The following is a 13,874-nucleotide window of genomic DNA, read 5'->3' as shown; positions in this document are numbered from 1 at the left end:
TCTTGAGGAGGTAGCCAACATGAATGTCTGTGCTAAAGCCCAGTCACTACTCACAAGTTTAGTTTTCTTGTTAAAAAATGAGTTTTTAATTTTATTTTTTTGAGAATTTCTTACCTGAGTGCTCTGTTTGCATCATTTCCATCCCTCCATCTGCCCCTCCAACTCCTCCATGTATTACCATATCCTCAAATTCATGACCTCTTCTTCAATAATTATTGGCACACACATATACATCTGTGTATTTGAGTCTATTTAGGGTTGCTTATGTGAGCCGGGTTTTAAGAAAATTGGGTTCTGCTGGGTGGTGGTGATGCACATCTTTAATCCCAGCACTCGGGAGGTAGAGGCAGGCAGATCTATGTGAATTCAAGGCCAGCCTGGGCTACAGAGTGAGTTCCAGGAAAGGCACAAAGCTACACAGAGAAACCCTGTCTCATTTAAAAAAAAAAAAGGAGGAGGAGGAAGAGGAAAGAAGACAAGAAAATTAGGTTCTAACCTCAGGCAATTTGAATCCTTTCAATCTACATACATAATTTAAATATTGTAATTAGTAGTAGCTCGGATTGTTGTCCTTTTGCTTTTAGTTCTCTTCCTCCTAATAAGCAGTCTGTCAACCTGCCTGCAGATGCTGAGGACATGTTCACTTCCAGATCTGTCCAAGCTGTTCAGAACTCTGATGGATGTTCCCACTGTAGGAGATGTTCATCAAGACAGTCTTGAAGTAGATGAGCTTGAAGATGAGCGCAGTAAAGAAGGGCCCTCAGATTCTGAAGACACGTGAGTATAACCATGACCAAATTCGAGCATCACTGTGATGTCCAGAGATCATGGCCTACGGCTGGCTTTTCATCACCCTTCAACTTCTTCAACTTGGTTAAATATAGTCAGCCTCTTGATAATGTATGTCTGCCTCTTAATAATTACTATCTCATTGGACGCTTACAAAAATTGTTTCTATTTGTGTTCACTAACTTTTTTCCCATTGACATCCATCTAGTAGAATGATGTGACTATAGTAAGAAGTTACTAACAGTGATTAAATAGTTAATTTTTACAGGCTAAGGATTGTTGAATAGTGCAGTCTCCATTATACTAGGATTGCAATGGGAAATTGGGAAGTATTAAATACCTTTAAGTTTCATATCTGTCTTGTGACATGTTTGATTTTAGGACATATCAGTGGTGAGGTAGACTGGTTTGTTTGCTTTTTCTTTTTTCTATTTTCATTTAAAAGTTTTGTTTTCATTTTACATACCAACCACAGTTCTAGACTGGTTATTTTATTTGTGTGATATATGTAGGAGTGGGAGGCAGGGTAACTCTGTGTGTGTGTGTGTGTGTGTGTGTGTGTGTGTGTGTGTGTGTGTGTGTGTGGTGTGTGTGTGTGTGTGTGTGTGTGTGGTGTGTGTGGTGTGTGATGTGCTGTATGTTGCATGTAACTTCATTGCTTTCACAAAATTCCTTTCTTGTGATTCTTGGGGATTATAGAACTCAGAAAGGAAATGTACTGATATTTCTGAAAGTTATGGGAAATGTTGGCCAAGCCTCAGATAAGAATCATTCTTGACCTCTTCCATTTTAGCCTCCCAAGCACCTCAGACAAGTATCACACACTTGGGGTGGGGGGTGATAAAACCTAAGTATCCTGTAATGAAGTGCTAGAGAAAGTGCAGGGGAGAAGTCTAGTGCTGGGGTGGGGGTGTGTGTGTGCAGGGGTGTAGCTCGGTAGTAGAGGAGCTTAGCATGTGTGCGGCCCAGTTGGAACAGGATTGCTGCATCTGACATGGTTACTTTGCAAGTTCAGACTGCCCCTTCTCATCAGTCCTCATAGAGACAGACCTGTGGGTTGTTACTAGACACCTGATGGTTTGGAGGAAGTCACCTTCGTCCCCTGTTGTAGTAGACTTGCTGGTGAACACAACATTCAGCACCTGGTGGTTGTGAAGTGCTAGGTAGTGGATTTTGTGGAGAGTCTCCCTGGTACAGAATTGGAATGAACAGTTTTTACGTGAGCGAGCCCTGTAACTAAATTATTCCTAAAGTACTGTCTATACTGTAGTTTGTCATTGAAAACTGATTTGTTCCATATCTTTCTCAAGATTTTATAATGGGAAAGCCAACTAAAAACTAAGCCTGGGGTCAGATTTCAAATGACATGACACAGATTTTTTTTTTTTAAGTGCTGATTTAATAAAATATTGAATCTCCTCAGGTTTTTCTTATGGTGACAGTCAGGCCAGCCTTACTGTTAACTCCCATATGCCTTGGCCATTATTATTCAAGCTAACAAGTAGGTTACCAGCAGGTCAGTATCATCATCAGATAGTCATTACATCAAGAGTTACATGAGTTAGACTTGTCATTAAACAGCAAGTCAAAGGACTGTCTCTTGTTCTGACCAGGTCCTTTTCTGTAGCTTTCACAAAGTTCAATCTCTAGTTAGTATACCTAAGTACAAAAGAAAAGTATTGCTGTGTAAATGATTATTTCCTTTTCCCACTAGTGTAAATTGTCTTCAAGACCTCACTTAGTATTTGTATTTGGGAGTTGAGTGTAAACTTTTGGAGAGGTCATCCTCAGCTCTGTCTCTAACTTAGGCTGCATTTCTAGTAGATGAAACCCTCTGCCTAGGAACATCCCTCAGCAGATGTCTTCACACATCCAGACTCTCACAGAACTCTTAGTCTGCAGGATGTCCTCAGAGACCACCCTTGAGTATGTGTCTCAGTTACTGTAGAATGCTCAAGGACAGAGGTTAGTCCTGTTTGCTGTTCATTGATAAGTCCTGGAGCCATGTCAGACTCTGATTTACAGTTTTCATGTCTCTAACATGAATTTAACACTTGCTTTGTAAACTCAGGTGCTATATAAATATAAGTTCTTACTGTATAGACTCTTTTTTTCCACATTTGAAATCTCAAAAATCCAATTTATATGCTGCCCAATGCTTTGAAAACAGGATTCTTCTATTAGGATTATAGTAGTTGACTTATTCTTGGGAAAATCTACTTTCATATTTTAGAAATTTTTTTAAGAATATGCACAAAAGATGTTTCTGGTGACTATTATATTCACTGTATCATCATCATATTAGCCTAAACCAAAATACAAATACTATGTAAGACCTTGACTACTTGTCTCTACAAGTTCAAATGGAAATTTTTCGCATATAGTACACAGCTAGTATCCACATGAAGATTGGGATGAACTTTCTTTTCAAAATCACATGTTTTTCAAAATTTCTGTCTCTCTCTCTGTCTCTCTCTGTCTCTCTCTCTCGTTGTTGTTTTGTTTGTTTGTTTGTTTTTTTGTTTTTTGAGACAGGGTTTCTCTGCGTAGTTTTGGTGCCTGTCCTGGATCTCGCTCTGTAGACCATGCTGGCCTCAAACTCACAGAGATCTGTCTGGCTTTGCCTCATGAGTGCTGGGATTAAAGGCGTGCACCACTACCACCCAGCTCAAAATTTCTTTTAAACATTTGAATATTAATTAATTTTTAGAAAACAAATGACAAACATCTTTGCCTTCTTAAATTGTCCAACTATGGCTGGGACACAGAGACACAAAACATTATTTCAAATTTTAGGCAGTGACTGATGCTATTAGGTACATGATTCTCCTTTATGAGTTGCAGAATATCCCTCATGTTCTATATTTCTCAGTTGCATTCATCCTCATTTTCTTAGTTAGAACTCTATAGGCTTATTCAGACTTCTTCTTATCTACAGTTAGTACTTTTAAGTGGGAGAGAATGCATATGCATGTGTGGAGTTGAAGCACCATTTCAAAAAACGGTTAAGGTTTAGGCAACATTCAGTTTAATTCTTTAAATTCCAGTGTGTTTGGAGAAACTGACACAGATTTACAAGAGCTTCAGGCCTCAATGGAGCAGCTACTGAGAGAGCAGCCCGGCGATGAATACAGTGAGGAGGAAGAGTCGGTCTTAAAGAGCAGCGAGGTGGAGCAGACGGCAAGGGGGACAGATGCCGCGGACGAGGACGACAACCCCAGCAGTGAGAGCGCCCTCAATGAGGAATGGCACTCGGGTGCGTGCTGGCTCGCAGGACTCTTTCTCTCTGTGCTCAGACAGTTCAGGCAGGCGGTCTCTTTCTGACACAGGCTGAAAGCTGTGCTTTTGTCGTGTGTGCACTGTGTGTGTTTCTCACAAATGTACAACAGCTTTTCGTTTCTTCCTGTTGAGTTACGGCAGTGACTTGTGAAGATATTTACTCTGCTGTTTCCCTCCGTTTCCAGACTTGTTTTCCAATGATAAAGATACCAACTTAGCTTTAGTGTGCTGCTTGGCTCATCTGTGTTCTGCATGTCTTTCATGTTACGTTCCTGTATCGTAGGTTTGGTTGCTTCAGTTCAGACCATAGAAATCTGCTTTTCCATAAACTAACATTTAATAGTGACATTTCTGGGAATCTTTTTTTGTAACATGATGTACTATTTATGTCTTTAAAAAAAGCAAGTCTCAAAGTAAGATTCTTAGGTAAGCCAGCTTTAAAGGTGTTTTGATGGGCAGGTGCCATAGTGATGAGTGCTTGTGTTGAAGGGAGACGAATACAGGAAGCCATAATTCACTTATCATTGATGAGAGTCACTTTTAATCATAAAGTATCTTTTGGGGTTTTTTAGATAATAGTGACGGTGAGCCCACTAGTGAATGTGAATATGACAGTCTCTTTAACCATTTGGAGGAACTAAGACTTCACCTGGAGCAAGAAATGGGCTTTGAAAAGTTCTTTGAGGTTTACGAGAAAGTAAAGGTGCGTAACTTTAATTGTATCGTTTCTTCCTCTCTTCCCTCCTACCCCTCCCAAATTCACAGCCTCTTCTTTAACCATTGCTAGTATATATACACATATAAAGGAATACACAGATGTATCATGTGGGGCCAGGCTTCCCATGATGATTTGTTCTCCACACTTCAACTAGTTTTAGCCTTCTGCAGTGATCTCATGCTAGTGTAAAGTAAACTCTTTGTTGAGGGGTGAGATCTGCGCTCTACTGTGGGTATAATGGTAAGTGTTTAGATGTAGCTAGGAATCGTGCTGGTTTAGGAAAATAGCAGTAGTGGGTTTTCTTCTAACTTCCCTGACCTCACCAGCTGCTTAGAGTGGCTAGTCTTACAGTACCCGGCATGATTCCCCATCCCACATTGAAGGCCCTGAGTCTAATTAGACAGCGCTTGGTCACCACCCAGACGTAATGCCACTATTGTACCACGAGGGAGAGCTTGCTGCGCTGCCATTGTTGTGGTTCCTAGGCTGTTACTGGTTGCCTCTCTTCTTTAGCAGTTTCCATATTAACTTGCATTTGGTAATTTGCCATAGGCTATTCATGAGGATGAAGATGAAAATATTGAAATTTGTTCAACAATAGTTGAGACTATTTTGGGCAATGAGCATCAGCATCTCTATGCCAAGATTCTGCATTTAGTCATGGCAGATGGAGCCTATCAGGAAGGTAAAGTTTTCTCGTGTCTTCATAGTTTAAACCTATGTGAGAACAAAGCACGGTGACAGATGTAAGATAAGGCACCCCCGTCACATGGGCTTTGAAGCGCCCTGTGTCTCATACTTTGAAGCAGCTATACAGTGTACTCTGCCCTGTCCCAGCATTTTGTGTCCTTAAGTTCTTTAAGTCACTGCTCTTAGTGTGTGCATAACATTTGAATGGATTTCCAACGCCTTGTTGGTTGGTTGGTTGGTTGGTTGGTTGGTTGGTTGGTTGGTTGGTTTATTGGGTGTGTATAAGTATTTTGCCTGCATGTGTGCATGTGCACCTTTTGTGTACACTGCTCACAAAAGCCAGATGAGGGTATCAGTCCCCTGGAACTGGCATTACAGATGGTTGTGAGCCACCATGTTAGTGCTGGGAATTGAACCTGGGTCTTCTGCAATAGCAACCAGTGTTGTTATCCACTGAGCCATCTCTCCAACCCTTAAATAAAAATTTTTAAGGCTCCTGATTGAAAACTCAACAGCTCTAAGAAATTAAAATAATTCTCATCAGTGACATACCATTAAACTTCTTTGCAGAGGAAGAAAATGTAAAATTCTGAACATGAATTTATTTCTAACATGGTTGCCAAAATGAATATATTTAAAGATTTAATTCATAGACAAAAATTGAGGATTTGAAATGTTGATGTTTAATTTTAGCAATGTAATTTTTCTTAAAATATACTTATATTCCCTCTTGTTAAAAGTAATTAAGATAATTTTAAAAAATACATCCAGGTACAAAATAAAAATCAGTTTTAAAAATATTTGAGAAAGCAGCATATTAGATAAACAAGCACAAAACAAGAGATGCAGTAAAACTATGATCATGTTCAGAACGTCTCCATTCTGGACACTGGAAAAACTTGACCATGAAGCAGGATCCTGACTAGTAGTGTCAGAGTCCACAGGGCAAAGCATACTTAGCTCTTTAGAGGACAGCAGTCTGTGGTGTGGAGACCGTTCTCAGTGGTCTGTGTCTTGATTGAGTTCTTGTTTGAGACAAGGTCTTGCTGTGTACTCTAGGATAGCCTCTAACACATGCACACTGCACCCTCTTGCCTTTTCCTCGACCACCATGCCTGGATAGCTATCACATAGTTCCTTAAAGTTCAGTTTAATACTGGTTTCTTTAGAGGAGGAAAGGTTTATTTCTCCCCGGCACAACAGAATCCAAAGGTCTATAGATCTCAGTACAGTCTGAAGTGCTAAGACTTTGAAAATATCCTTCAAATGTATTACTGTAGAATAGGTGTTTTATTTTCTAAAATGGTAAAGGATGACTTGATCATTAAGATGAGAGTCTCCAATTTAACCTCTGTCTGGAACTCACAGGTTCCCAGTTCTGTGGAAATCTCGCACTCCAGCTGTACTTTACTGAAATGAGAAATAGCCTGTAAATTTTACAGCATTTGTGTTTCCTTGGTTATTTTTCATATCATTGTGTAAGCACAAGGCCAATGAATGATTCTATTTCAGTAAATCTGTGGCAAGATCTAGCCAGTTCTATTCTCATTCAGACTGGTCCTTCAGAAAGCTCTCCACAAGTCTTGTTTCAATGGAACTTTTCACAGGAGTCTGCAGCAGTATGCTCAGGCTGTAGTGTTCCTTGACAAGTGTCTGAAAAGCTTTTATTTTGCTTTGCCCCTTCAGTGGAGAGCTGTAACAATCAACTGAGCCACAGGTAGGATTGGCACAGCTGGGTGGTTTCTGAAGGGTGCCTGCCTTCATAGAAGCCCATTGACCTACAAGGACCAAAAGCTAGGCTGGGCCGTATAGCCCTTAAAGAACACGATCAGTTTTGCTGTAGTGTGTGGTGGAAACATAAGTGAAACCACAAAGTTCACTGTCCCAGAGCCAGCCTGGAGAGAAAATGTAAAGCAGCTTTAAAGCCAAGTGCCTGCCTTTACAAAGAGCGAAAGACGAGATAGAACACCCTAGCAACCTTTACAAACTTCTTAGTGTGTCCTATAGCATATTTTAACTTACTAATACAGCCACTGAATGAACATATGTAAAATACATTATCTGAGTAAAAGCTAACATGCTATGTTAAACATTAGACGGTTAAGGGCTAGACAGTGATTGTGTTTAGAATAATGGGAGCCCTTCTTGTATGGAGCAAATGGATCTCAAAGCAAGCTGTCTATATATATAGTTGTGTTTTAGATATCTAGGAGATAATAAATGTCATGTCATATATGGTGCTTACACACTTTTATTCTCTATGGCAAAATTTGATCTAACTCATTCAAAAATGAGAAACCAGTAAGGGACATATTAAAAAGATTCTCATGAAAGACTGTCTCAAAAAATGAGGTGAAGAGATTGAGGAAAACACCCCAACATCAGCTGGTAGTCTGTGCTTATGCCCACATAGATAATGTACCTCCACACCTGCCTGCTCACACATGTGTACCCACACCACAGACAAAATTTTCACTTTTTAAAGTGATCATTTAATCTCATTTTTGTTTAATTTCCCTGGAAATTGTCATCCTTAAAACTGACCTGACCATTCAGCTCCCCTGATACTGTTATAGTGCAGCTTTTGTGAGGGTTAGTAACTATCGCTGTTGGTAAAATTAACACTAACCCCCATATGAAACTGCTTTCCAGAGTCAGAGGTCAAGGAGAGGTAGTAATTTTGTAAGTTATTTAGAACTGTTTCTAGGAGTTCCTTCACAAGGAGAATTGAATGAATGTGGCCAATGGTAGATTGGCAGATTACCAAGTCCTCCCGTTGAGCATCAGCAGACCAAGCATGTGATTTCTTTAGTATGTCTTCCCTTCACATCCGTTCTAGATGGAATGTTAGATTGTGTTTATGGAATGGAATTCTATACAGCTATTCAAATGAATGAAGCAAATCTCCAGCTCTGAATATACATATGCCCACAAACCTAGTTAAATAAATCATATGCGATGCCGTTTATATCACATCTAAAACAATTTTATTTAATTTTTCATATGTTTAATAAACAGTGAAAAAGTATAAGCAAGAAGAATATACATTAATTTGGGTATACTGAAACACGTCCCTAGAAAAGAAGGCCAGAGAAAGTGGAAAAGTATACAGCCTGTAATATGCTTTTGCTTAAATATCAAGCCATGTGGTGGTGGCGCGTGCCTTTAATCCCAGCACTTGGGAGACAGAGGCAGGCGGGTCTTTGTGAGTTCGAGGCCAGCCTGGTCTACAGAGCGAGATCCAGGAAAGGCGCCAAGCTACACAGAGAAACACTGTCTCGAAAAACCAAAAAAAATGTGTGTGTGTGTGTGTGTGTGTGTGTGTGTGTGTGTGTGTGTGTGTGTATCAAAATCAGTAGGGCCAAAAGTTAACTCTGCTAATGCTAGGTGTGTTCATTGCTTTCCCAATTATCTGAAACAATTTATAGCTGCAGTTGTGAGTAAATTATAGTAGAGTGCAGTGTGTGACATTGAAAACAGTGAAAATACCCTTGAGATGCATGAAGTCCTGATGAGTGGCAGGGTTAAGGTGGGTCCTAAAGGAGAAGACATCACAGCCGGGTTTTCAATGAATGCCAGTTTATCAGGACTCAGTTTGCACACTCCGGTAGGGAAGGATGCAGAACACTGCAGTAGGGGAGTGAGTGAAGGGCGGTGACTGACACTGGGAGAGGTTAGATAACTTCACCTCTGCTGATGGTGAAAGCATCACAGACACACCGAGCAGGGAGGGAGTTGTAGAACGTGGGTGTGACCGTGCGGTGTTTGACATGATGGCGGGATTCACTGGGTGTTAGCGAGTGCTGTCTGGCAGTGCTGACAATCAGTGTGCTTGACTCTCTCAGCAGTGCTCGTCAAGAACGAACATTCTTGTGGGTTATGTAAGAATGGTTCATGTCATGATGCCGTGCTCATAAAGGTACGGCGTGCAGACATTGATGCTCACATGGAATACATACATTGTGGACTGTATGGAATTTAACGTGAGGTCTTCTCCACGTAGAAAAGCTGAAAACTTTAGAGAGATGCTGGCATACCCACCACAGAGACCCTCCCATGCGTGTTGATGATCTTGCTTTTTCAACCACGGGAGCTTCTCTGTCCATCTGCCCATTTGTGTCTCAAGTCTGCGCCTGGGTCTAATTCTCATCAAGTTATCTGTGCCTCAGAAGGCGACCTGAGGATTTATACATACTCAGTGGTAACACCAGTTGTCTTTGTTATCCACTTGTTACTTCCACCTTCATTCTTTGTAACCCTGCCTGGATGTTGTACAATGAATATGCACTGTTATGATAAAATACGTTTAAAACTGAACTAATGATCTCCTTTAGAGAGGAAAATGTTTTTAAAAAAACTAGGTACTGCTTGAATTAAAATGAAGTGAATTAATTTTTTTCTCTTTTCTACAGACAATGATGAATAATCCTCAGGACATTCTTTATATTCAACTATATGAAAACATTTGAACTTGACTCATAATACAAGCTTCCTGGGAAGTAGAGATTATTTATGAGAAATACCAGATTTAAGATGGGCATGCTTATTGCATGAAAAAACTGAGAAGTGTGTTTTTTTTTCTTATATTTTATCTACTTTATTTTGTTTTTTGGATTCTTTAGCCAACTTCGATAGAATGTATATGTCTTTAAATCATCCCACCAAAGCATTGACTCAGAACTGGAATTAGCAGTGTTGAAATTTACCACGAAATAAGGAACTATTTTAGCAACTGTCTTTCTGTGGAAGGAGTTGCCTATATCATAAAAAGCCTGCCTTTGGGGTTTCATTTAAATTTCAGCATGACTTTTTTTTCTGTCCAGGATTTTTCATCCTAGCTAGCAGTTCTGCATTAAATAATCCTTGTCAAGGGCTCTATGCAAATCTCTACATTTGGAAGATGAAATTTTAGCCTTGAAGTTTGTATTCTCAAGTCACTTTTCAACCACTGAATCTCCTGAGCTAGGTCAGTGGAAACAATCCTAAAAGTCATTGAAAGATTTGATTATGAAGGAATAGCCAAGTTATATTTCCTGATACTTAAAAGTCCCTTAATTTCTTCTGTTTCTTTTCATAGATCAGAAGTAGTGTATCTAAAAATCAGGCTATAAATTTAAACATGGCCCTAGCATATGGCATACCATTGCCATTTGGTTTCTAATCTCTCTCATGTATGTGCCTCAGTGTCACCTGTGTTAAAGAGGAGAAAGGAACTTTGTTCATTTGGCACCCTGACAATTTGGTAACTACTATGGGGAAATGTTTGCCTCTTATCTTCAGTATGAGGATTTAACCAGGTCATTACAATGATGGTCACATAGTTTCAGTTATGTGAAACTATATAGAAAAACAGTGATAGTTTCAGAATATGCCACGTATACATGGCTTCATTGTCTACAGTCTGAATGTTCTTAATAATAATAGCAGAAATGTGTGCTTCTCTACCAGTCAGCCTGTCATCTGAAACGTGGACTCTTACCTTGCCGCACTATTAGTACTGTATTGACTTTATTATGTATATTATTTCTAACATCCAAAACTAAATAGTTGATTTTTATATTTTTATTTTATACTATTAAATTTGTATTATGTACCTGAAGCATATGATCAGTTGTCTTTATTAGCACTGTTCTCAATATCTGTTGTGGGGAGTTTACCCACCAACCCCACAGCTCCCCAGAGTTTTCTTGAGTGCGAGCAGCAGGAAATATTAGATAGAAGGATTTATTGTGGAGAATATTGCGGAGATAAACAGATAGAAAATAAAGGATAGCCTCGAGAGGGCCTGGAACCTGTCCAACGGGCCCCGACTGTCTCTGCCCCAGGGTTTTTATAGAGACGCCAAGGGGTGGAGCAAAAGACCTCCTCCCCCAGCACAGCCAAGTGCAGACCATCTCAGACACCTACACACAGGTCCGTGGTCCTAATCATCCTCCATGTGGACCTGCTGGGTAAAGCCACAAGGAACCCGAGAATGGGCTCCCACAATCTGTGTTGTCTTAAGATCAACTCACAATGGCAGGAGTGTGTACAGAGGAAGGGATTGTATCTGGAGACATGGTGCCAGGCAGTTGATGGGGCTGAGCTTGGATTGAAAGCTACCTTAATCTGTAAGAGCCCTTGGCAACCTAAGGACCTCTTAACAGGCCCTGCCTCCTAAGTCATACCTTCTCCTCACTACCATCCTGGGAACCAAACTTTTATCACATGGACCTTTGGACAGTCAGACCATCTTCAACCCAGAGCATATACTTAGAAAACATGTGCCAGAAAACAATGGTTCTGACCGCTGTCTGTGATGAAATGAAAGAAAGCAGATTTACCTTTAACAACTCCACTCGATGAAAGACTGAACAGATGGTGTTCTTGTAGGGAGTAACAAACAGTGAGACTAATGCACAACAGAGACGGGCTGCAAACAGTAAGTGCTGTGGTTCCTCAACCTCACGGGAGTAACAGGGTGGGCATGGAGAGGTTGGAGTCAAAACCAGGGGTCTCCATTCATTTGTTGGATGTATTGAACTCACAGATCAAAATACAATTTATTACATTAAAAAGTTTTTCAACCGTTCAATGACTTAAGACTCTACCTTGAAACAGAAGTGAATTCAGAAAGAAAATTATTTTTTCTAAATGCCAGAAACCAATCCAGTGTAAACAAAATTAGAGAATCCAAGGGGTAGTTATTTAATGGTACCAATAATACTGACTGATAAATATGTAGCTAGACTGTAGTTATTTAATGGTACCAATAATACTGACTGATAAATATGTAGCTAGACTAAAAAGTACTTAAGACATAATTAGAAATATCTGGAATGAAGATGATTCATTGTATCTGACAGTCATCTAATAGATTATAAGGAAATATGAACAGTTCATGCCAAAATAATTAAAAATGTCTTTTTCTTGAACAAACCTTACCTGTGCTAGGTTGCCATAACAGACAAGAGAGTGACTTCAACTACAGAAACCCATTTTCTCAGTATCCTAGGAAGTGCAAGTCCAAGGTCATGGTTTCTAGTGTGGGCTCTCCTTGGTTGCAGGTAGGGTTTCCTCATGAGGCAGTGGAGGTGAGCTCTCCGCTGTGTCGCTAGTCCTGTAGCATCCAGGCACATTCTTACGACCTCACTTAACTTTAATTGCTTGCTTGGCAGCCCCATGTTCATTAACACTTCTTGGTGATTAGGACTTGAACAAGAATGTATTTGGGTAGGTGGGGGGGTGTTCACAAATATTTAATCCATAACATTATCCAAGCTCACACAAAACCTTAATCTAATAACTCATAATCTTATATCTAATTGTGAAAGTGAAATTTAGTTTAAAGCTTTCCACAAATAAGCCATTGGGTCCAGATGGATTGAGTGATAAGTTCTATCAAGCACTTCTGGAAGAAACAGTACCAATTCTGCACAAGCTGTTCTGAAATACTGGAATGCAGGGGAAATTGTCCCTCTTCAGAGAGCACAACCTGTTCCCCAAGTGGGAGGGGAAAAATGGGTGGAGGCAGAATGTGAGGAGAGAGAACTAAGGAGTCATCCTTCCTAAACCATGATGGAAAAGTTGCAAATTAGCAAATCAAGCTCAACAACAGATCAAAAAGCAATGGCTTGTAACCAAGTGGAATGTATGCCTGGAATACAGGATTAATTTAATATTTGAAAAACCATGTAAGTCTTTATGTCGTCAGACTACAGGGGAAAATATCTTGACATGGAATAAAAGCAGCTATGGGAGATTTGAGTATCCATTCCCATACAGTTTCTACAGATGGAACAGAAGAGTAAAGGCCACTGAAAACAACAGACCTGCAGTTGGTGTGCTTAAAGTTTCCTCCCTAAAGGGAAAAACATGGATTTCTGCTTGCTTCATTTTCCAGTGTCCTGGAGATAACACCACAGTAGTGAACAATAATCGGAACACCCACAGAGTGTAAAGAAAGGACAGTGTTCACAAATGACATGGTAGGCGGGACATACAAAAACAATCCTCAGGGGTCTACATAGCTGCTACAAGAACTCAAGAGAGCTAAGCACATTCTGCTGGAGACAGCTCGGCTGGTAGAGTGCTTGCCTGGCATGCACAGAACTTCTGGAACCAAATGAAAACTGGGCCTTTAATGCCAGTGCATAGGAAGTGGAGGCAGGAGAATCAAAAGTTCAAGGTCATCCTCTACTATAGAGCAAGTTTGAAGTCAGCCTGGACTCCAAGAAATCCTGTCTCAAAAAAAAAAAAAGATACCATTTATAATAGCATAAAGTATTATGAAATACTTAATAAATTTGACAAACTGAGTGTATATATGTATGCATATGTATATATACAGTATACAAGCTATGCTGGCAGCTAAAACATTGGTCAGAGAAATTAGTATAAACTAAACTGATTAAAAGTA

The 13,874-nt window shown here is 39.9% G+C and overlaps 1 protein-coding gene across 7 annotated transcripts in view; it reads left to right on the top strand.

Moving 5' to 3' along the window:
• The window catches only part of Nek1 (NIMA related kinase 1), a 142,851-nt gene extending 131,776 nt beyond the window's left edge, over positions 1–11,075 (top strand). For all 7 annotated transcript variants that reach the window (XM_076553291.1, XM_076553290.1, XM_042262983.2 and 4 more), the window contains 5 exons: positions 626–777; positions 3,837–4,045; positions 4,641–4,771; positions 5,339–5,471; positions 9,889–11,075. In XM_076553291.1, coding sequence (XP_076409406.1) covers positions 626–777; positions 3,837–4,045; positions 4,641–4,771; positions 5,339–5,471; positions 9,889–9,902 — 639 coding nt within the window. In that variant the 3' untranslated portion in view covers positions 9,903–11,075. The remainder of the gene's footprint in view (positions 1–625; positions 778–3,836; positions 4,046–4,640; positions 4,772–5,338; positions 5,472–9,888) is intronic.
• Positions 11,076–13,874: the final 2,799 nt, after the last annotated feature.

Source organism: Peromyscus maniculatus, chromosome 17 (genome assembly GCF_049852395.1).
Source record: "Peromyscus maniculatus bairdii isolate BWxNUB_F1_BW_parent chromosome 17, HU_Pman_BW_mat_3.1, whole genome shotgun sequence".
Classification (NCBI taxonomy): domain Eukaryota; kingdom Metazoa; phylum Chordata; class Mammalia; order Rodentia; family Cricetidae; genus Peromyscus; species Peromyscus maniculatus.
The sequence above is the reverse complement of the archived record's forward strand: the minus strand, read 5'-3'. Positions and strand labels throughout refer to the sequence as shown.